At 44.8% G+C, this 25,010-nt stretch overlaps 1 protein-coding gene across 1 annotated transcript; it reads left to right on the top strand.

Annotated features, from left to right (window-relative positions):
* Positions 1-6,281: 6,281 nt before the first annotated feature.
* On the top strand, positions 6,282-11,567 carry LOC122935649. The gene is made up of 2 exons (XM_044291446.1): positions 6,282-8,093; positions 11,224-11,567. Exons 1-2 carry the CDS (start codon positions 6,716-6,718, stop codon positions 11,226-11,228), a joined length of 1,383 nt encoding a protein of 460 aa, XP_044147381.1. The 5' UTR covers positions 6,282-6,715; the 3' UTR covers positions 11,229-11,567.
* Positions 11,568-25,010: the final 13,443 nt, after the last annotated feature.

Raw genomic sequence — 25,010 nt, 5'->3', positions numbered from 1 at the left:
AACGTTTTCAAGAAATCTACAGTAAGCCCAGTTGCCTTGATTTATTCTTTACAGATATGTCCAGAATATTGATTGTGTGGTGTTTTAGAAGGAATTCCTGAACACATTGCCACTAGTAGAAACTACTTCCATCACCTCCTGTAATGGGTAAGTACGTCATACTTCGATTATCCTGCACAAACCACACAAAGGAAATGCTTTTTGTGGCCCACCTTGTGCATACTATATGAAGCTTGCACATAGCATATAGACTAAACTATAACTTTGGAGATATAATTGACTCTGATTCTGTGCAGTTCACAATTTAATGCATTAGACAAAAAGTCAAATAAAATATTACATTTTTTAATTGCATTAGCTACTTTAGACGTAAAATAGCTAAAATGTCTGTGGAGTTTCAGCATTCATATCCAGCTCATATAATACAACAGGGCATTTCATGTCATGATGCCAGTAAGAATTAGAAATATTACTTGTTTGGTGAATGAAGATGTAATGAATTTCTGTTTTACAGATTTATACGATGATATTTAACCTCTGGCATGACTTGGTTTCAAGTCTTGTCCTTAACTAAGGTTGCTTTTAACATTTTTTGGATTTTTTTTTTAAACATCTTTATGATTCAACATTTCTAACTGTATAGGCCATTTTTCGTTTGTATTAAAAGGCAAGAAAAACTATACATATTTGGTATCATTGTAATCGCACTGACTCAGAGAATGAAAGTAACACGTCAGTTTTACCACATAGGACATGCTGTAAAAAAACTAAAAAAAACTGTGGCGGAATTGAGGTTTTTTTTTATAATTCCACCCCCTTTGGAATTTTTTCCCCGCCTCCCACAACATTGTATGCAACCAAAAAGGATGCCATTAGAAGGTACAACTTGTCCCACAAAAAACAAGCCCTCATACGGCTATGTGAATAGAAAAATAAAAAGTTGTGGCTTTGGGAAGGCTGGGAGTAGGCTGGGAGAAAAAACTAAAATAAAAAAAAGGAAAATGTCCTGTTCATTGAAGGGGTCTCACTTCAGCAAGTAGCATTTATCATGTAGAGAAAGTTAATACCAGGCACTTACTTATGTATTGTGATTGTCCATATTGCTTCCTTCCATCTTTCTATCACATTAAACACTGCTAGTTTCCATGGTTATGACCACCCTGCAATCCAGCAGCAGTGGCCATGCTTGTACACTATAGGAAAAAGTTAACACAAAAATATCATTGTAGATCACCTTTGTAAGGGATGAACCTTAAAATGGTGAAAAATAATGTGAGCAGAAATACTCTGTCTGAACCCCTTTTTTTAAGATACAAAATGTAGACTTGTCCCTGTGCGAAAATGTCTCCCACATGAACACTTCTACTTCAAGAGCCCAGATCCAATTATCTTCCTGTTTATTTTTATCTTTTTAAGGTTTTCCCCCTTTTTTCTATTACACCTCACTGGTTCTAGATGTAACTACACAGGGGTTCGCTGCACTTTTCCTGCTGAAATGTAAGGAGCGTCAGGTGGGGAGTATGAGAAGAACTATAAGAAATGGAATCAAGTTCAAGAATAATGAGAATATTAATGGGACTAAAAGTTTAATTAACCCCTTCCAGACATATGACGTAATAGTACGTTATGGCGGCAAGTGACTTACCGCATTTTGACGTACTAGTAAGTCATGGTGATCGGACGGGCTCCAGTCACTGATGGACTGTAAAAGCCGATGCCGGTGGATTAACCTCTTCTATGTCACGGCCAGCGCTGACCACGGCATAGAAGGTGCATGCAGCGGGTGAGGGAACCCATCGGGTCCCCGCGCTGCTGTGGCGGGGACCCGATGGATGACAAGGCAGCCCGATGTTATGCACAGGCTGCCCAATGCCTTGCATGGCATTGGGACCTGCCTTCTACGGGGGTCGAGGAGATCCAGCCCCATGCTGGGTCTCCAAGGCAACCCGTTAGTGTATTACTCAGTGTAATACACTAACAAGCAATGCATTACAATACAGATGTATTGTAATGCATTGCAGAGGGGATAAGACCTTCAAAAGTTGAAGTCCCAGAGTGGGACAGATATATCACATGATCTACCCCCATCCGATAAACACCATAAAAAAATAAAATAAAAAAACTGTGTCAAAAAAAGCAATTTTTGTCAACTTACATCACAAAAACTAAATGGTACCAATAAAACTGTCACCTCATCCTGCACAAAATGAGCCCCTACATAAGAAAATCACAAAAAAAAAAAAAAACTATAGCTCACAGAACATGGAGAGAAAAAAGATTAGTTTTAAATATGCTATTATTGTGTTAAAGTGAAATAAATTTAAAGAATTTACATATTGGGTATCTCTGTGTCCGTAACAACCAGCTCTACAAAAATATTACATGACCTAACCCCTCAGCTGAACACAGTAAAAAATAAAAATAAAAACTGTGCCAAAAAAAGCCATTTTTGTCACCTTACATCACAAAAATTGCAACACCATTAGACCCTACCTAAGACAGTCGGTCAAAAAAAATAAAAATAAAACTATGACTCTCAGACAATGGAGACACTAAAATATGATTTTTTTTATTTTGCTCCAAAACTGCTATTATTGTGCTAAAGTTAAATAAATAAATAAAAAGTAGACATATTAGGTATTGCCACGTCCATAACAACCTGCTGTTATTTAAAAATAGCGCATGACCTAACCCCTCAGGTGAACACTGTAAAAAAATAAAAATAAAGACAGTGCCAAAAAAGCTATTTTTTGTCACCTAGCCTCACATAAAGTGCAACACCAAGCGATCAAAAAGGCATATGCCCCCCCCCCAAAAATAGTACAAATAAAACCGTCACCTCATCCTGCAAAAAAAATTAGACCCTCCCTAAGACAATCGGTCAAAAAATAAAAAAAGCTATGGCTCTCAGACTATGGAGACACTAAACATTTTTGTTTTTTGTTTCAAAGCTGCCATTATTGTGTAAAACTTAAATAAATAAGAAAAAATATGAATATTAGGTATTGCCACATCCGTAACGATCTGCTCTATAAAAATGTCACATGATCTAACCCCTCAGATGAATGCTGTAAAAATAAATAAATACAAACTGTGTCAAAACAACCAATTTTTTGGTCACCTTGCCCCATAAAGTGTAATAATGAATGATCAAAAAATCATATGTACCCAAAAATGGTACAAAAGTCAACTCTTTCTACAAAAAAATAAGGCGTTCAGAAAATGGAGACACAAAAACATAATATTTTTTTTCAAAAATGCTTTAATATGTAAAACTGAAACAAACAAGCAAAGAAAGTAGACATATTTGAGTCTGTAACAACCTGCTCTATAAATATAGCACATCATCTACCTTGTCAGATGAATGTTGTAAAAAATAAAAATGGTGCCAAAACATTTTTGGGTTTCCTTGCCTCACAAAAAACATAATATAGAGCAATTAAAAATCATATGTACCCCAAAATAGTCCCAATAAAACTGGCACCTTATCCCCTAGTTTCCAAAATGGGGTTGCTTTTTGGGAGTTTCTACTGTAAGGGGTGCATCAGGGGGGCTTCAAATAGGACATGGCATCTAAAAACCAGTCCAGCAAAATCTGCCTTCCAAAAACCATATGGCGCTCCTTTTCTTCTGTGCCCTGCCGTGTGCCCTTACATCAGTTTACGACCACATGTGGGGTGTTTTTGTAAACTGCAGAATCGGGGGAATAAATATTGAGTTTTGTTTGGCTGTTAACCCTCAACGTGTTAAAGAAAAAAAATGGATTAAAATGGTAAATCTGCCAAAAAAGTGAAATTTTGAAGTGTAATGTCCGTTTTCCTTTAATTCTTGTGGAACACCTAAAGGGTTAACAAAGTTTGTAAAATCAGTTTTGAGTAACTCGAGGAGTGTAGTTTCTACAATGGGGTCATTTATGGGGGGTTTCTACTATGTAAGCCCAACAAAGTGACCTCAGTCCTGAACTGGTCCTTAAAAAGTGGGTTTTGGAAATATTCTTAAAAATTTTAAGAATTGCTTCTAAACTTCTAAGCCTTTTAACGTCTTAAAAAATAAAATGACATTTACAAAATGATGCCAACATAAGGTAGACATATGTGGAATGTTAAGTAATAAATATTTTATGAGGTATCACTTTCGGTTTTAAAAGCAGACATTTTTCTAAATTTTTGGTAAATTTGGGATTTTTTCATAAATAAAGGTGAAATATATTGACTTTAATTTATGACTATATTATGAAGTACAATGTGTCACGAGAAAAAATTTAAGAATGGCTTGGATAAATAAAAGTGTTCCAAAGCTATTACCACATTAAGTGACACGTCAGATTTGCAAAATATGACCTAGGCAGAAGGGTGAAAACTGGCCTGGCGTAGAAGGGGTTAAGAAATCTAATGGATATTGTAAATAATCAATTTTTCTAAGCTTATGAAAAGCTGAATCTTTTTATTATGGCACAGAGCCGAAGGTGGCAAGTAAATAATAGCTCATGTAATATATTCATTGTTATTTTTCTGCTATGCTATGCTTTCATGTACTCCATCTTTTCACGCTGAAGCTGGCAAGGATCCTAGGCAATACTTGCAAAGAGTGCATAGCTGCCCGGTCAGTCAGAATGAAAGGCACCATATTTAAAATGGCAAGGCACTGGCAGCATTGGTCTGGCACAGCAGAATACCACAGGACTCTAGTGGACAGTTGGCCCCAGGCTCTAATACCATAGTGGGTCCCAACGCTCCAGGAGAAAATTTGGACTGTATTTGTAGCCATTAACTTGCAACAAGTGAATTTATTTGAATCAAAACCTATTAGACTTTTTTGATGATAAAGGTTTTGTGCCCTGTGAATAATTTCATCTGGTGGACCCAAGGAACCTACCGTAAGTCAGATCTTGGGTCTCCGTGCCAATTATAGGTTTCCTATCCCTAGTTTGCCTTAAGCAACCCTACTACAGCTTTTTTTTTTATACGACTCCTGATCTGTCTGATCTGTTTCACTTCTCTTTTGCCTCACCTATTTGTACCAAATAACTGTCCCTGCTACAACATTGTTACCGAACCTAGGTCACCTGACCACCCTCCTGCCTAATGTACAGTACAGCATACTGGCCCTGCTTGACTACTGTTTACTGACCCCTAGGTACCTAACTTATTTATTCACCTCAAGTGGTTCTCCAGATATACCTGACACCCATATTTCAAGATAGGCCATCAACACTCCTACCAATCAGCTGTTCTAAAGCAGCTCTGATGCCCGAACTACAAATCGCCATCCATTGTGTAGAGGGCAAAGCTGGTTACTGCAGCACTGATCCCACTAAAGTGAATGGAAGCAGAGCTGCAGTAACCAGCTCTGTGTACTACACAATGGACAAAGCTGTGCAGTGCCTGTGTTGATTTACAGCACTGGAGCTATTTTGGAGCAGCTGATCAGCAGAGGTGTGGGGTGTTGGACCACTGCCAATCAGATAATGATATCCTATCCTGAAAGCTAACAAAATCATTGCTAGCGTTGAGTAAATTGAAATCCACAAAGGCCGAATTTCCTTGTGTTTAATGGCAGCAAATCAACTTAACATGAAATAGTATTAAAAAAAAAAAAATCCTAATTAGCTGATCCATTTGCTCACTACAGGCTTAAAGATCTCGCACATGTGATGTCACCATGCCAGCCAATGTGATGATGTCATCACAGGCGAGCAAGATTTTGCACCAGATCTCCAAGATGGTGGTGGCCAGCCCATCTTAAGTAAATGGATCAGGTAAGTATGATTTATTTATTTTTCTATTGTACACCCTTATTTATATCAGATGCTGCAATCGTGTATTAACGTGGAAATGCGCTTCGCGATGACTTACTTTGTTTGTAAAATTCGTCAAAGCAGCCAAATCAATTTTTTTTAATAATTCACTCCTCTCTATTAGTCATGGGATTTCTGATTGCAAGTGTAGTAATGGTAACTGGATTTTATTACAAGACCCGGAGGCGAGTATTGCTATTCTCCTTCTTTACTCTGACCAATAGCAGCAAAGAAAAACTTGAACATGTGACCAAACCCCTCCCATAGTCCTAGTATAATAGGTCACTCCTCCATCAGAACCTCCTCTTTCTTTGCTGCTGACCGCAGAGATAAGTACATTCAAGGCATTACTGTGACTATACTGTGTTTGGGTATATTTATATATACTTATATTGATATAGGCTGTTTGTGGGTTTTTAACCAGCGTTTAGGGGAGCCTGCTGGCTTTATTGTGGTTGATTTTTTCCTCTACAGGTTGCCCATAAGCTCTGGGGGATCTATTCTGCCCCTCCTTAGGGTTTATATATATTTCCTGGCTCCCCTGTACTCCTGTACCGTGTACTTACTGCTTCTTCCCCCGCCTGTTTCTAGTCTCTAGAGCGGGGGATTTCCATAGCTGCGCTTGGCGCGGCTTCTCCTTTGATCTTTCTCCTGTCGGGGGATTTCCCGCCTCCGGCTCTCTGCTTCTGAGCGCGGCGCCCGAGATCTCGCGAGATTTCGGGCGCTTCCGGCTACGTGCGCTCAGGACCTCATTCCCAGCGTTTCCTGCTCCCTCACAGGTTGTATCTTCAGCGCTGTGTCCTTTTTCCATCTTGGCTTGGGGCAAATCCTCCTGCCAGTCACCATCTCTCCCTAGGGGCATCCCTCATATATTTATATTCACTTATTAAGAAGTTGGGGCAATACTAAGGCCAGAAGATGCCTAGGTCCCACAATAGTGATCAGGGCTCAGCAGAGGAGGAATTCCCTCTGGCTGACTTAACCCCTTCAGTGCACACGGATCAGGACAGACTGCAGACAGAGCAATCACAGGCTTTTCAGATGTCTGTCTCTAATGCTATTGCAGCAGCTATGGGATCCATGACATCTGTCATATCCCAGTCCATTGCACAGGCCCTAGCTACCCATCCGGCTAATATGCCGCAACCCGCTACGGTTTCTAAACCGGCCGGGCCTGGGCCGCATGCCTCCAGAACAACCTTGACTGGTGATGATGTTGCCACCAATGTTGGCGCGCTTGGTTCGCGCAAGAGAGCCTGTCCGCGTCAGGCAGAACGCACGCGAGAATGGAAATGGGCTACAGCACAACAGGATTGGGCTACCGACTCTGAGGTCGGTTCTGAGGAGGAGGCTATAGATGACGCCTTTGATGAGGCAGAGCAGGATCCCTCCGGGGTCATGGAATCTAACCCCCTACCCGGGTGTAGTACTCACAGATCGTCTGCAGACGCACTACCTGCAGATTTGGTGGACCCCTCTGGGGACCTGTTATTTAACCCTGACTCGCTCCATCACCCGCGATCCGCGGAATGGCTACCTTTGGACCATGTGTCCAAATATTTGGAGGCGCGGGTGCGATGCCCTCTATCCAGAGAGGCCCGCAATAAGCTCAGGGCGGAATGCCCCAGACCGATTATCCCCAACAAGGTCTGCGATACCCCGTCTGTGGATCCGAAAATGATCCAATTCCTTTCTAAAGCGGGTTGGAACCCGCGTAAGGGCCTGGAGTCAGCCCTACGCTCCTGCCAGGACAAACTCCTGGACATATTTGGCCCTCTAGCCAAGATTTTTGATCTGGCAGAGTCAGCTAAGGCTGAGGGCGGTCAGGTAGACCCAGTAGAATTGCGCGAGTGGGTGCAGCGCGCCATTTGCATTGGGGGTAACGTGAATACGTCCCTATCCATGGAACGGCGTAAGGCCATTCTGTTCAAAATTGAACCGAAACTCTCGAATCTGGCACTGACAGAGACAGGAAAGGAGGCTCAAGGCCTACTATTTGGAGAGTCCTTCATCAAGGACCTAGGCCGCTATGTCGGCGCTTTCACCGCCCTCGATAAAGCCCAGAGCTCAATGAAGAGGGTTTTCCAGGGTAGGGTCTCTACCAGGGCCGGCAGTTTCAGGGGCCGTCTGTCCGGCCGAGCCCAGTACCAGTCCCGTGGTTCGGGTCGAGGCTCCTTCTCACAGAGACCGGCTTTCCAGGAGCACAGGCGGGATCCAGCTCCTTTCTTCCCATCCAGAGGAAATCCTTGGAGATCCAGAGGGTATAGAGGACAACCCGGTTCCAGACGCCCCTATGGTAAGAACGCTGCCCCATTTCAATTCTTCAAATGCTTGTGTAGGGGGCAGACGACGTCTCTTTTCTCATGCCTGGTCCCGCATCACCTCAGACCAATGGGTCCTTTCCACGGTCAGGGGTTTTCACATAGAACTCACGTCTTTCCCTCTGTCCTTTTCTCTCCCACACCCGGTGGTGTTGTCAGCAGAGAACCGCGTTCTGGTGGACTCAGAGTTGTCGGACCTGGTCCGCAAGGGGGCCATAGAGCCAGCCCCGGGACCCCCTTACGGGGTAATCAGCAACATCTTTCTGGTTGCAAAGAAGGGGGGTCGAATGAGACCCGTCATCAATTTACGCGCTCTCAACGCGTTTGTCGTTTACCGCCATTTCAAAATGGAGGGGATCCACTTACTGCGAGATTTACTGCAGATGGGCGATTGGATGGTCAAATTGGACCTAAAAGACGCTTATCTTACGGTCCCGGTAGAGGACGCGTCCAGAGATCTCCTCTGTTTCTCTTGGCAGGACAGCGTTTGGCGTTTTACGTGCCTCCCATTCGGCCTCTCGTCAGCTCCATGGTGTTTCACCAAACTGATGCGCCCAGCTATGGCCTGGCTTCGCGGTCGGGGAGTTCGCCTCATCGTTTATCTGGACGATATCCTGATCATGGCTCAGGACCGGTCGGTGTTACTAGATCACCTTCGCTGGACCATGGACCTGCTCTCAGATCTGGGGTTCCTGCTCAACCGGGAGAAGTCCTGTCTCTCTCCGTCCCGAAGGATGGAGTTCTTCGGGTTCATGGTGGATTCCACAGTGGGGACCCTCAGCTTACCATCGGCCAAGATTCGGTCAATTCGGAAGGAATTGCTCAGAGCCAGGTCGTCTCCCCGAATCCAGCTACGTCAACTGGCGAGGATAATAGGCCTACTTGCCTCCTCTATCCAGGCGGTGTTCCCAGCCCCGCTTCATTACCGGGCCCTCCAACGCCTGAAAATATCTCATTTGCGGACGGGAGCTTCCTATGCGGATTGGATTCCCTTGGACGAGGAAACCAGGGAGGAGCTGTCCTGGTGGATCCTCAACTTGCACACCTGGAACGGCAAGGCGATTTTTGGTCAGCGCCCCGATTTCGTGGTGGACTCGGACGCCAGCCTGTCAGGCTGGGGGGCTCACTGCGAGGGCATCACGACGGGCGGCTGGTCAGACATAGAGACTGGGTTCCACATCAATGCGTTGGAACTGTTGGCGGGCTCTTTCGCTATCAAGAGCTTCACGAGGGACACGGCCAGATCCTGCATTCAATTGCGTATGGACAACGTGTCAGCTGTACGTTACATCAACGGCATGGGTGGAACTCGGTCCACCATTTTGTCACGTTTGGCGAAGGACTTCTGGGATTATTGCCTATCTGAGGAATTGGTGGTTTTGGCGGAATACCTTCCGGGGGTTCTGAACATCCACGCGGACTGGAGTTCTCGTCATCTATCGGATTCCAGCGACTGGCAGTTAGATCCGGCGGTATTCCACTCCTTGACGTCGATTTGGGGTCCTTTCTGCATCGACCTGTTTGCCTCGCGCCTGAACACGCAACTACCACGTTTTTACAGCTGGCCCCCGGATCCGGAAGCCGAGGCCGTGGATGCGTTTCTCCAGGATTGGTCCAGGGGGATCCTCTACGCGTTCCCGCCGTTCCAACGGATTCCACGGACCTTGATTCAGGTACGCCGGAGTGTCGCGGACCTGACCCTGCTGGTCCCGTTCTGGAGCTCCCAGTCGTGGTTTCCCCACCTGCTGGAGATGATGACAGAGATCCCTCGCCTTCTCCCGACGTCGCTGACTCTCCTCCGCGGCCCTCACCACCAACCGCATCCTCTGCTCCTGGACGGGACTCTGCGCCTGCTGGCGTGTCGGATTTCAGGGGACCCTGGGAGGTCCCGGGAGTTTCAGGTACTACTAAAGTCCTTCTGGAGAACGCATGGGCCCCAGGAACCAGAAGATCTTATAGATCAGCCTGGGGGTCTTGGGCTGACTGGTGCTTGGCTAGGGACTTGGATCCCATTTCGGCACCTGTGACGGAGATTTTACACTTCCTGTCTTCCCTCTTCGACCAGGGCAAGGCGTATCGCACCATCGGCCTGTTCAGATCCGCCATCTCGGCATCGCATCAAGGCTTTGACGGTACTCCTGCGGGTCAACACCCGTTGGTCTGCCGGCTGATGCGCGGCTCGCGTATGTCTCGGCCACCAAGACCAAGGTTCACCACCACGTGGGACGTGTCTTGTGTTCTTTCCTTTTTGTCTGCTTGGCCTCAGAATTCTGAACTCTCCATTCGGCAGTTGTCTGCGAAGCTGGTCACGCTTCTCTGCCTGATTTCCTGCAAGCGGGTGTCCGATGTCAGGGCTCTGGACCATGATGCCCGCTTGTATACCCCGGAGGGGGTCACGTTTGACATTTCTAGGAGGACTAAGACCCACATACGCTCGGTCTCCTATCCGGTTTTTCCTGCTTCGCCTTCGCTTTGTCCGGTGGCGTGCCTTAAGGAATATGAAGCTCGCACTTCACCTTATAGATCCAGACAGCTTCCGCAGCTCTTCCTTTCTACGGTTCGGCCTTTTGCTCCGGTGACAACTCCCACGTTGGCAAGGTGGATGAAGTGGATCATGGAGTTGGCTGGCGTGGACGTCTCTCTGTTTTCGGCACATTCCGCCAGAGGGGCATCTGCTACTTCGCTGGCGGTGTCTGGGGCCAGACTTGAGGACATTTTGAAGTTGGCAGATTGGTCCAGTGTCTCCACGTTTAGGGAGTTTTATTTTAGGCCAAGTCCTCATGTGTTTTCTTCCATCATTGATAACGTGTCTGAGACTTTGAACTTGCAATAGGAGCCTCCGGGTCTTGTAATAAAATCAGATGATTTTCCTATTTCATGACGTAAAGTCATGATTTTATTAAAGACACGGAGGCGAGTATTGCCCTCCCTATTTTCCCTCCCTATGTAAGTATTTATGTTACGTTTTATTATGGATTGCTTTGTTTTGAGCATTAGGTTTTAACTCTGTGAGTTTTTCCTGAGTAGGTTTTGCGCAACCATTTAGTTTGGATACTATGTATCAATTCGTCTCCTATCACTCTCTGTTTTTTTTCCATTTTTTAGGTTGAGACTGACGTGTTGGGCAGTCGTCGTGGTTCTGCATGATGGTTTGGAGGGTCGGCAGTTTTGGTTCCAGCCGATCGTTGTGGTGGAAGAGACGAGAATTACTTATCAAGCTGTCGTTCCGGTTTGGTTCCTGATTCGTTTCCGGATGACTGGCGGTTCCTTCCCAGGAGGTCGGATGTTCGGTTTCCAGTTTTGTTGGGACTGTTTGGACTCTGGTTACAAAGAAAGAGGAGGTTCTGATGGAGGAGTGACCTATTATACTAGGACTATGGGAGGGGTTTGGTCACATGTTCAAGTTTTTCTTTGCTGCTATTGGTCAGAGTAAAGAAGGAGAATAGCAATACTCGCCTCCGTGTCTTTAATAAAATCATGACTTTACGTCATGAAATAGGAAAATCATCTGACTATAGTTGGTTAATATCTTACATATGTTATATGTATTTTGATTTCATGTAGCACAATGGCAAATTTTACATTTGTGTAGGAGACATTTAAGACAATACAGTACAGTTGATTATTTCATATAATAATTAGTATGTGCACCTTTTCACATTTGTAGCTTTTGAGTGAAAAATAGGAAACACATATCCAGCTGATTCATCAAAACAAAATAGCATTTGACAGAAATGAAGATAATTATATGCACTTTCATGCTAATTTTCTCTACTTCTGCCTGACTCATTTACATCCCGGAGAGATGCCACAAATTAGATACAATTTTCACTCTAATGCAGAGAATTCAGAAAATATCCGTGAAGGAAATTGTGAAAATACAAAAAGTAATAATTTGCTTTAACTACTTTCATTTTATGGATTTCAATACATCTGTAAATCCAAATGTTCTAATGTAAGGCTAACTATGTATCTTACACAATGACATGTTATGTATTCATGAAGGACACAGACTAGTGAATCATTTCAGAACATTAGATTTTCGATAAAAGTTTTTAGTTTGTAACCCAAAAGACCAATATTCCCTGACTATGTCAAACACTATATACATACAGTTCTTGAAATACATGAAAATACTCTCAGAAATGCACAATGAAATTGACCTAAACACAATCTAAGGGCCCATTCAGGCGGCCGAAGTGCTTTGTGAATCCGCAAAACACGGATACCGGCCGTGTGCATTCCGCAATTTGTAGACCGTACATGGCCGCAACCATAATAGAAAATGCCTATTCTTGTCCAAGAATAGGGCATGTTCTATTTTTTACGCGGAGAAGCGGAATGCAACCACGGATGCGGACATCTTTTGCGGCCCTTTTGAAATGAGTCTGCATCCATTCCGTCTGAATGAGCCCTTAATGGAGAAATCGACATTGAGTGGCTGTAAATATGTTTCTTGGTTCTGATTTCACAGGACAGCCAACAGAATTGTGAAAGCAAGCGTACATGGTCTATGGCTTGGTATTACAGGCTAAATATATATTTAAAACAAATAGCAGGTATTAATTAATTAAAGGAAGACAGTTTCAACATATGGAAATTTGAATCATATACAGTGGATATAAAAAGTCTACACACCCCTGTTAAAATGTCAGGTTTCTGTGATGTAAAAAAATGTGACAAAGATAAATCATTTCAGAACTTTTCCCACCTTTAATGTGACCTATAAACTGTACAACTCAATTGAAAAACAAACTGAAATCTTTTAGGTGGAGGGAAGAAAAAAGATTAAAATAAAATAATATGGTTGCATAAGTGTGCACACCCTTAAACTAATACTTTGTTGAAGCACCTTTTGATTTTATTACAGCACTCAGTCTTTTTGGGTATGAGTCTATCAGCATGGCACATTTTGACTTGGCAAGATTTGCCCACTCTTCTTTGCAAAAACACTCCAAATCTGTCCGATTGCGATGGCATCTCCTGTGCACAGCCCTCTTCAGATCATCCCACAGATTTTCAATCAGATTAAGGTCTGGGCTCTGGCTGGGCCATTCCAAAACTTTAATCTTCTTCTGGTGAAGCCATTCATTTGTTGATTTGGATGTATGCTTTGGCTCGTTGTCATGCTGAAAGATGAAGTTCATCTTCCTGTTCAGCTTTCTAGCAGAAGCCTGAAGGTTTTGTGCCAATATTGGCTGGTATTTGGAACTGTTCATAATTCCCTTTAGCTTAACTAAGGCCCCAGTTCCAGCTGAAGAAAAACAGCACCAAAGCATGATGCTGCCGCCACCATGCTTTACTGTGGGTACGGTGTTCTTTTGGTGATGTGCAGTGTTGTTTTTGCGCCAATCATATCTTTTGGAATTATGGTCAAAAAGTTCAACCTGGTTTCATCAGACCATAACACCTTTTCCCACATGCTTTTGGGAGAGTTCAGATGTGTTTTTGCAAAATGTAGCCTGGCTTGGATGTTTTTCTTTGTAGAAAAAGGCTTTTGTCTTGCCACTCTACCCCATAGCCCAGACATATGAAGAATACGAGAGCTTGTTGTCACATGGACCACACAGCCAGTACTTGCCAGATATTCCTGCAGCTCCTTTAATGTTGCAGTGGGCCTGTTGGGAGCCTCCCAGACCAGTTTTCTTCTCGTATTTTTATCAATTTTGGAGGGACGTCCAGTTCTTGGTAATGTCACTGTTGTGCCATATTTTCTCCACTTGATGATGACTGTCTTCACTGTGTTCCATGGTATATCTAATGCGTTGGAAATTCTTTTGTACCCTTGTCCTGACTGATACCTTTTAACAATGAGATCCCTCTGATGCTTTGGAAGCTCTCTGTGGACCATGGCTTTTGCTGTGGGATGCAAATAAGAAAACTTCAGGAAAGACCAACTAGAGCAGCTGATCATTATTTAGGGTTAATCAGAGGCACTTTAAAAGATGGCAGGTGTATGCTGACTCCTATTTAACATGCTTTTGAATGTGATTGATTAATTCTGAACACAGCTACATCCCCAGTTATAAGAGGCACACTTTTGCAACCACATTATTTTAGTTTTTGTTTTGTTTTCTTCCCTCCACCTAAAAGATTTCAGTTTGTTTTTCAACAGTTTTTCAACTGATACAGTTTACAGGTCACATTAAAGGTGGAAAAAGGTCTGAAATGATTTATCTTTGTCTCATATTTTTTACAGCACATAAACCTGACATTTTAACAGGGGTGTGTAGACTTTTTATATCCACTGTATGTCTTCATATATCATTGTAGAGCATGTTGTCTAAGTGAGTTGCTATACTGAAGGTAATGGTATTGCTGTCAATATCTTGGAGTGTACCTCTGGGATCCCTATATATGAGAGAATTTGGCTTCCAGTGGTTTAATAATAGTGTGCTAATGACTGATTAAGAAAAATATTATATTCAAGAAAACATCCAATAAAGGAATGCTGAACAATCAAAATGTGGCCCAACTTTTGCTTTGCCTCATCATCTTCTTCTGTGGCATTTGTTGAATTAGGCTAACCTACCAATATACACTGCCTGTCCCAAAAAAAAGTTGGCACCCAAAATTTTTTGTTGGACTGCCTTTAGCTTTGATTCACTGTGGCATTGTTTCGATAAGCTTCAGCAATGTCACAAGATTTATTTCCATCCAGTGTTGCATTCATTTTTCACCAAGATCTTGCATTGATGATGGAAGAGTCTGACTGCTGCGCAAAGCCTTCACCAGCACATGCCAAAAATTCTCAATGGGGTTAAGGTCTGGACTCATGCTCCCTGAACCACTCTTTCACAATTTGAGCCCGATGTGCTCTTTATGCTCCCTAGCAAATTTAATCCTTTTTTTCTGGTTTGCCTCACTGATTAGTGTTTTTTTTACAGCTACACAGCTGTTTAGTCCCAATCCCTTGAGTTCCCTTCACATTGTGCGTGTGGAAATGCTATTACCTTCACTATTAAACATAGCCCTGAGTTCTACTGTAGTTTTTTTTCGATTTGATTTTACCAAACGTTTAAGTGATCGCCGATCACGATCATTCAGGATTTTTTCCCCGCCATAATTGTTCCTCGAATACGATGGGTCCTCACTATCCTTACAGTTTTTAATAATGTGTTGGACAGTTCTTAACCCAATTTTAGTAGTTTCTGCAATCTCCTTAGATGTTTTCTCTGCTTGATGCATACCAATGATTTGACCCTTCTTAAACAGACTAACATCTTTTCCACGACCACGAGATGTGTCTTTCAACATGGTTGTTTAAGACTCATTCCTTAAACAGACTCCACCAGGCTCTCAATTCTAGGTAGGATGTGAGTATGATTGCCCTATCTCTCGTACACCCTGGGGTGTTGGTCATGTTATATAACGGAGTAAACAGCCAATGGTTATAGCATGATCAATGTAGTCTCCACCCCATTTAGGCTTGTGAGGTTTATTGCCTTTTTATTATTCTGTATGTGATTTCTTTGTGTTATCGTATATTTAATCACTTAGTAAATATATTTATTCACGTAGCCTGCATAAGCTTATTCATTCTCAAATCTTTCGACTCACGTTACATTCGTCACTGACAATAGATGATCGCAGCTTACCTCATCATACAGTATACATAGAAAACACAAACACTCCCATAGAAGTCAGGTTTCTGTGGCTGGTGTAAAACATGTCTCTAAACTTAGACATTTATCAAGCTACCAACAAAATCTGTGGCTTGAAACTACAGAACTGGATTGACATTTCTATCATTACAATTATTAAAAGTGTGTCAGGAATCATCCTGCTATGTCTGTGTAGTTCAGACTGCCTTGCCCTTAAGTTTTCCCTCTGTCAAGATGGTGGATTGTGTCTTAGCTGGGTGCCATCTTACTTCCTGTTGCAGATATAAACCTCTCAAGCCTGCTACTCATTGCTTGAGTATTGTCTTTTAGCTCCTGCTTTTGCATTCCTTTAGCCTGGGGCTTTCTCTCTAGTTTGTTCCTCCATCTTGCGATTTACCCTGCTACTCCTGGACACCTGCTGACCGCTCGCTGGGTTTCCCCCTGACCTCTCGTCTGCTAGTGGATGCACTAGACTTTAGTAAGGCTTTTGATACTGTCCCACATAGAAGGCTTATCAATAAAGTGCAGTCTTTGTGCTTGGACTCCCATATTGTTGAATGGATTAGGCAGTGGCTGAGGGACAGGCAACAGAGGGTTGTAGTCAATGGAGTATATTCAGACCAAGGTCTTGTTACCAGTGGGGTACCTCAGGGATCTGTTCTGGGACCCATATTGTTTAATATCTTTATCAGTGAAATTGCAGAAGGCCTCAATGGTAAGGTGTGTCTTTTTGCTGATGACACAAAGATTTGTAACAGGGTTGATGTTCCTGGAGGGATACACCAAATGGAAAAGGACTTAGGAAAACTAGAGGAATGGTCAAAAATCTAGCAACTAAAATGTAATGTTGATAAGTGCAAGATAATGCACCTGGGAAGTAAAAACCCAAGAGCAGAATATAAAATCAGTGATACAGTCCAAACCTCAGTATCTGAGGAAAGGGATTTAGGGATCATTATTTCAGAAGACTTAAAGGTAGGCAGACAATGTCATAGAGCAGCAGGAAATGCTAGCAGAATGCTTGGGTGTATAGGGAGAGGAATTACCAGTAGAAAGAGGGAGGTGCTCATGCCTCAGTACTCAGTACTGGAGACCATATCTCCAGATACATAGTTGACGCAGAGTTGGATTTTAATCCATAAAGGGCATAAATCACCTAACAATCCAATTTTTTTTTTGAATAACGTGGTTTAAAATATCCAGTGTTTGTATATGACCAGGTATGATGTTGTATCGATCAGGTAGTGTAAGGGTTACGCCCGCTTCACAGACATTGACAGACCAAACTCCCCTTTTAATGCACCGCAAACAACCGCAAACAGTCCATCTGCCCAACCGCAAACTTCCCATTTGCACAAGGTTGGATACCAAGCTAGCCATGTCCCGTTGATGTCATTGAAGGTTTCTTCCTCCACCCAGCCACGTACAACACCAAGGGTCCCCGAAAGGTGAATTGAATAGATTTTTCGAACGGGGAGATGGTTAAAAAAACGCTGGCTCCCTAACCTTTGTTTGAATCCACGCCACAGTCACTGCGTCTGCGCCGTGCAATTTACTGTCACACCCGATATGAGTGGTATTTTCTGTAGTACTATTCTCATCTGTTTAATCCCTGTTACGTCCCATATCAGGGATTGCCTTTTGTGAAAAAAAAATGTGGCCGGGTACCTTCGACTGCCTTCACAGTGACAGACCAAACTCTGAGACATCAAACTGAATTGATTTTAGGAACCGGGAGATGGAAAAAGCAGCTTGGTCGGTCCTCTTACTCCCAAGTTGGAGCACTGCGCGTGCACTGAGCAATGTGCTGTGACACCCTATATGAGTGGTGTCTTAACTAGTACTATTCTTATCAGTTTAATCCCTGTTACATCCCCTATCCGGGGACGTGTGTCGAATTGATTAATCATTGTCGAATTAACGACATCCTGAAATAATTTTGTTCTGAGCTCTGTACTTGCTTTGTATTGGAATTGATGGGGATTTTTTTAAATTGTCTGCATTATTTCTAATAAACTATTAAGAGACTTTATTATGATTTTTTTATTTTATGTATTAAAAACCCATACAACTTAAAAAAAAAAAAAACATAATGTTTTTTCTATGAAAAATTATCCAGCTGATCGCTTTTAGTCTGATCATAAAGAAGCAATGGCATTATCTGGGGTGTGGCAACATTGCCAACACACTCATAGAGGTGATGATCGCTTCATTGTGATATGCAAGCCCCTTCACCACAACACGGTACCGATCACGAAGGGGAATTGACACATGTATGTGCCTTTTTTTTGTTTTGTTTTTGCAGCCACAGTGCAGCACTAGAGGCCAGAAAAATTAGGCATGTACACATGCCTGAAAAACTAGGTATTGTTGCAGCCTGATGTTTTCCAGGCAGAAAGGTGACTAAAACATTGCGGCTTGAACCCTAGTTGGTGGCGGAGAATTCACGAAAGTCATCCGGTATGCAGACATTAAATACAGCAGCGTGGGGACCATTTTGAGGCCAAGGCATGTCATCAGGCCTTTTGTTAGTCAAACGTATCCCCCACTGTCAGTCCCTTCGAGATCCATGCCTCATTCATCTTAATGAAGGTGAGGTAATCAACACTTTTTTGACAGAGGCGACTTCTTTTGTCAGTGACAATGCCTCCTGCTGAACTGAAGGTCCTTTCTGACAGGACACTTGAAGCGGGGCTGGCCAGAAGTTCTATTGCAAACTGGGATAGTTCAGGCCACAGGTCAAGCCTGCACACCCAGTAGTCAAGGGGTTCATCGCTCCTCAGAGTGTCGATATCTGCAGTTAAGGCGAGGTAGTCTGCTACCTGTCGGTCGAGTCGTTCTCTAAGGCTGGATCCCGAAGGGCTGTGGTGATGTGTAGGACTGAAAAAGCTCTGCATGTCCTCCATCAACAACACATTGGTAAAGTGTCCTGTCCTTGCCGCCGTGGTCGTGGTAGGAGGAGGAATACTTTCACCTTTTCCCCTGTTAGATTCCCGTTGTGCTGTGACATCCCCCTTATAAGCTGTGTAAAGCATATTTTTTAGTTTGGTTTTGAACTGCTGCATCCTTTCTGACTTCCGGTAATTTGGTAACATTTCCGCCACTTTCTGCTTATACTGGGGGTCTAGTAGCGTGGCCACCCAGTACAGGTCATTCTCATTCATCCTTTTTATACGAGGGTCCCTCAACAGACATGACAGCATGAAAGACCCCATTTGCACAAGGTTGGATGCCGAGCTACTCATTTCCCGTTCCTCGTCCTCACTGATGTCTGTTCTTCCCCCCAACCACGTACAACACCACGGGTCCCAGATAGGTGACAACAACGAGCACCCTGGGATGCCTGTTGTGGTTGGTCTTCCTCCTCCTCAAAGCCACATTCCTCCTCTGACTCCTCTTCCTCATACTCCTCTTCCAGCGTTGCTGCAGGTCTGGCAAGCGATGATGACAAGGCTGTTTCTGGTGGTGATGGTGACCACAACTCTTCCTCTTCACGCTCATCTACAGCCTGATCCAGCACTCTTCGCAGGGCACGCTCCAGGAAGAAAACAAATGGGATGAGGTCACTGATTGTGCCTTCGGTGCGACTGACTAGGTTTGTCACCTCCTCAAAAGGACGCATGAGCCTACAGGCATTGCGCTTGAGCGTCCAGTAACGTTGTAAAAAAAATACCCATCTCTGCAGAGGCTGTCCAAGCTCCCCGGTCATACAAATACTCGTTGACGGCTTTTTCTTGTTGGAGCAGGCGGTCGAACATTAGGAGTGTTGAATTCCAACGTGTCGGGCTGTCGCAAATCAAGCGCCTCACTGGCATGTTGTTTCGGCGCTGAATGTCTGAAAAGTGCGCCATGGCCGTGTAGGAACACCTGAAATGGCCACACACCTTCCTGGCCTGCTTGAGGACGTCCTGTAAGCCTGGGCACTTAGACACAAAGCGTTGTACGATGAGATTCAACACATGTGCCATGCACGGCACATGTGACAACTTGCCCAAATTCAATGCCGCCAACAAATTGCCTCCATTGTCACACACCACTTTGCCGATCTCCAGTTGGTGCGGGGTCAGCCACTGATCCACCTGTGTGTTCAGGGCAGACAGGAGTGCTGGTCTGGTGTGGCTCTCTGCTTTCAGGCAAGTCAACCCCAAGACAGCGTGACACTGTCGTATCCGGGATGTAGAATAGCCCCTGGGGAGCTGGGGGGATTCAGTTAATGTGCAGCCAGACGCCGCAGCAGAAGAGGACTCAGCCGAGGAGTTTATGGAAGAGGATAGAGTAGAGGAGGTGGCAGTAGGCCTACCTGCAAGTTGTGGCGGTGTCACCAACTCCGCTGCAGAGCCACGCATTCCATGCTTGGCAGCCGTCAGCAGGTTGACCCAATGCGCAGTGTAGGTGATATACCTGCCCTGACCATGCTTTGCAGACCAGGTATCAGTGGTCAGATGGACCCTTGCCCCAACACTGTATGCCAGAGATGCCATGACTTCCTTTTCAATCACTGAGTAGAGGTTTGGGATTGCCTTTTTTGAAAAAATTATTCGTCCGGGTACCTTCCACTATGGTGTCCCAATAGCGACAAATTTTTTGAAGGCCTCAGACTCCACCAGCTGGTATGGTAAAAGCTGGCGGGCTAAGAGTTCCGTCAAGCCAGCTGTCAGACGCCGGGCAAGGGGGTGACTCTGTGACATTGGCTTCTTACGCTCAAACATTTCCTTTACAGACACCTGACTGTGGGCAGATGAGATGGAACTGCTGAAGGTGAGAGGCGGAGTGGCGGGTGGTTGAGAGGGGGAAAGGAGGACAGCAGTGGTTGACATGGCTGAAGATGCTGGACCAGGAGGAGGATGGTGGCTTTGAGCTTGTGTGCTACTTCTACTCGTCATCATGTGTTGATCCCATAGGCGTTTGTGATGTGAGATCATGTGCCTTCGCAAAGCAGTTGTACCTAGGTGGGTGTTGGATTTCCCATCGCTGTTGTCAGAGGCAGACACACAAAAAAAATGCCACACTGCTGAGCTTTGCAATGACGGCATTCTGGTGGTGGCAACAGCATGCGTTGATTGGCGTGCTGTCTGGCTGACCCCGGATGCCGATACATGCTGTCTGACTGTGCCACTAGCTCCTTGCGACGACCTCCCCCTGCTTCCAACTCGTCTCCTCCTTCTCTCTGTCTCCCCTTCTGAACTTTCCCCCTCTTCTTCTTCTCTTCGAGCAGGCACCCACGTGGCATCCACAGACACATCATCATCATCAACCTCTTCACTTGTATCTGACACCTCAGCAAAGGAAGCAGCAGCGGGTACAACATCATCATCACACTGTACGTCCATGTGTGTAATGCTGCCTGACTGAGACATATCCCTGTTATCTACATCCCCTGGCAATAATGGTTGCGCATCACTAATTTCATACAACTGATGTGTAAATAACTCCTCTGAGGGATCAAGTGAAGCGGCTGTGGTGGCGGGCGGGAGAGTGGTAACTTGAGAGCAGGTGACCAAAGCTGAGCTGGAGGAGGATGGTGCGTCAAGGTGTGACGGAATGTGTTGAAGATTGGGTGTCCTGTGTAAGCCAGTCAACTATTTTCTCTGAATTTTTTGGGTTCAGGGTACGTGGCCTCTGAACACTGGGCATTATTCCAGGGCCAGTGGAAATCACAGCACCACGACCACGACGGCCACGGCGGGGTGACCTGCCTCTGCCTGTCATTTTTTTTTTAGATAAGTGGTACTATGCGTGCAAGGTACTGTGCCACCCTATATAAGTGGTGGGCAGTGGGCACAGTACAGTCTGTGTGGGCCTGACACACAAGGGCTTGCAAATGTGATCATATCACAGAAAAATTTAAAATTGAATTTTTTTATTTGCAAGGTATTTGAGTGAATGACACCCTGTAACGGTACAAGTGGAGGCCTAGCCACTAGCCTGTGGGCATGACACACACGGGCTTGCAAATGTGATTATATCACAGAAAAAATGTAAAAATATTTTTTTTTATCTGCAAGGTATTTGAGTGAATGACACCCTGTAACGGTATGAGTGGAGGCCTAGCCACTAGCCAGTGGCCACAATACAGTCTGTGTGGACCCCCCTAGAACAACCAGACAAAATATATATTTTTTTTATCCTTCAGGGCCGCACTGCTGATCACCGCAGGCGGCGCGGCCCTGGATGTAATTGCGGCGGCAGCGGTGGTGGGGGGGCGGGGGGGGGCAGTAGGAGATGAGCGCTTCCATTGTGGAAGCGCTCATCTCCATATCTAATCCATCTGTATCGCCGTCCTTAGGACAGCGATACAGATGCTTGTGCTGCGGCAGAGCAGGGAAGGGAGAGGTGTGTCCCTCCCCTGTTCTTCTGATAGGCCACAGGCACTAATGCCTGCAGCCCATCAGAGGCCGGCTCAGGCGGCGCGATGACGTCATCATCGCGCCGCCTGAGCCGGGCAGCACACAGCAGGGACACAGGGCGGAAGAGGCCTGCATAGCCTCGCTGCTGATGGAGGTAAGTATCAGTGTATTTTTATTTTTTATTTTCTTTGGAGGGGGGCACTATGAAGGCACTATGGGGCATCTGGTGGTACTTTTTTTTGGGTGGCACTTCTTACTGGCACATTATGGGGGGGGGGGGCACCATGGGGGAGAGGAGCACTATGGGGGCTCTAAAGGGGCTTTTTTTTTTTTTACACACTATGGGGGGCACTATAGGGGCATTATATGGGGGGCACCATGGGGGAGAGAAGAACTATGGGGGCTCTAAAGGGGCTTTTTTTGGACACATTATGGGGGGCACTATAGGGGAGAACGGCACTATGGGGCATCTAGTGGCACTAAAGGGGCATTATTTGGGGGCACTATGGGGAAGTGGGGGTTCTAAAGGGGCCTTTTTTTCTTATTGGCACATGGGGACATTATGGTATCTGGTGGCACTAAGGGGGCATTTTTTACTGGCACATTATGGGAGGCACTATAGGGGAGGGCGGCACTATGGAGGAGTGGGGCACTATTGGAGCATATGGTGGCACTTTGAAGGGGCATTTTTTACTGCCACATTATGGGGCGGCACCATGGGGGAGAGGAGCACTATGGGGGCATCTGGGGAGTCTAAAGGGGCTTTATTTTTTTATTGACACATTATGGGGGCACTATAGGGGAGAATGGCACTATGGGGCATCTGGTGGCACTATAGGGGCATTATTTGGGGGCACTAAGGGGAAGTGGGGGCTCTAAAGGGGCCTTTATTCTTATTGGCACATTATGGGGGCATTATGGCATCTGGTGGCACTAAGGGGGAATTTTTTTACTGGCACATTATGGTAGGCACTGTAGGGGAGAGCGGCACTATGGGGGAGAGGACCACTATTGGGGCATATGGTGGCACTTAGAAGGGGCATTTTCTACTGGCATATTATGGGGGACGGACACTATGGGGAAGGGGAAGAGGTCTGCAGAGATGGGAGATGGCTGAAAAATCATCATGGCGGTCTGGTCTGAAGGAGAAGATGAGGAAAGAGAACGTCTACAACAAAGGTGACATCACTGGATGTAAGAGGTATGTGGCGCTATGTAGGAGAGGAGATGCTCTGGCTCCTCCCCCTGCCATTTGCAGAAGGAGGATTCAGAGCTGGGTGAGGACGGTCAAGGGGGGCAGCAGGCCACGGGCGGGTGGCAGATGGTGGGGGGAACCACAGGCCTTGAGCAGGATCTGGGGAGGGAGGAGAGCAGTGGAGCTTTCTGGCTGTAGCCTGCTGTTTTTTGTATGATGTGAAACAGGCAGTGCAGCTAGGACAGACCTCCCCCTCTCTCCGTATGATGTGTAGAGACAGGCCGCAACTATAGAATGTCAGCTGTACAGTGTTTGTTGGGAGTGGCCTATTATATGTAGGAGGGGCTTTTAATAATGGGCGGGGCAATTTTTTTGGTTATTTTCCTACAGAGCTTTTAGAATCGCCAAGTAAAAGAATCAGCGCAACACACTACACCCCTTCCCTGCATTTTTAAATATAAAGGGGGCTTTGAAAAATTTAAATTAGCACAGCGCACTACACATGCCACGTTTTTTTGCCTTTCGGACCCCCCCTAGACAAAATTCCTGGGTGCTCCCCTGCACACACGGGCTTGCAAATGTGATTATATCACAGAAAAAAAATTTATATAATTTTTTTATCTGCAAGGTATTTGAGTGAATGACACCCTGTAACGGTATGAGTGGAGGCCTAGCCACTAGCCTGTGGGCCTGACCCACACGGGCTTGCAAATGTGATTATATCACAGAAAAATTTTAAATAGAATTTTTTTATCTGCAAGGTATTTGAGTGAATGACACTCTGTAACGGTATGAGTGGAGGCCTATCCAGTGGCCACAATACAGTCTGTGTGAACCTGACACACACGGGCTTGCAAATGTGATTATATCACAGAAATTTTTTAAATAGAATTTTTTTATCTGCAAGGTATTTGAGTGAATGACACCCTGTAACGGTATGAGTGGAGGCCTAGCCACTAGTCAGTGGCCATAATACAGTCTGTGTGGGCCTGACACACACGGGCTTGCAAATGTGATTATGTCACAGAAAAATATTAAATAGATTTTTTTTTTATCTGCAAGGTATTTTCTGTCACACCCTGTATGAATGGTGTGTACGTGCTGTCTGTGACTGAGCCTGCAGCCTCTCACACACGGGCAGCCAGGCAACTGCAATATATATATATATATATATATATATATATATATATATATATATAAAAGCACACTGATGTACCAGCCCTGAAAAGGGCTTTTTGGGGTGCTGTCAGGACACTGTCCTTACAGCAGATGAGTCTGTGGACACAGAACACTGCCCTAGCTAACGCTTTCCCTATTGAATCAGCAGCAGCAACACTGTCCCTCTTCTCACTTCTCGCATATGTTCAGCCGCGGCGGCGAACGCAAACAAGCTATGTTCGCTGGGAACTGTTCGCCGGCGAATAGTTCGGGCCATCACTTTCTACAGTATTGGAAAAAACACATAGAGATAATCTATCTGTACAGTCATATATCCTGGCACATGGCAGATGTAATATTAATTTATGTACACCAGATTAAACTTATATAACACATCTGTTGCCATATCTAACAGTATAGTGCCTTGAAAAAGTATTCATACCCCTTGAACTTTTCCACATTTTGTCACGTTAAACCCACAAACATAAATGTATTTTATGTGATAGACCAACACAAAGTATTAAGTATGTGTGAAGTGAAAAGAAAATGATACATGGTTTTCGAAATTTTCAATAAATACAAACTTAA

Source organism: Bufo gargarizans, chromosome 4 (assembly GCF_014858855.1).
Source record: "Bufo gargarizans isolate SCDJY-AF-19 chromosome 4, ASM1485885v1, whole genome shotgun sequence".
Classification (NCBI taxonomy): Eukaryota; Metazoa; Chordata; class Amphibia; order Anura; family Bufonidae; genus Bufo; species Bufo gargarizans.
This window is presented reverse-complemented; position numbering and strand designations above follow the sequence as displayed.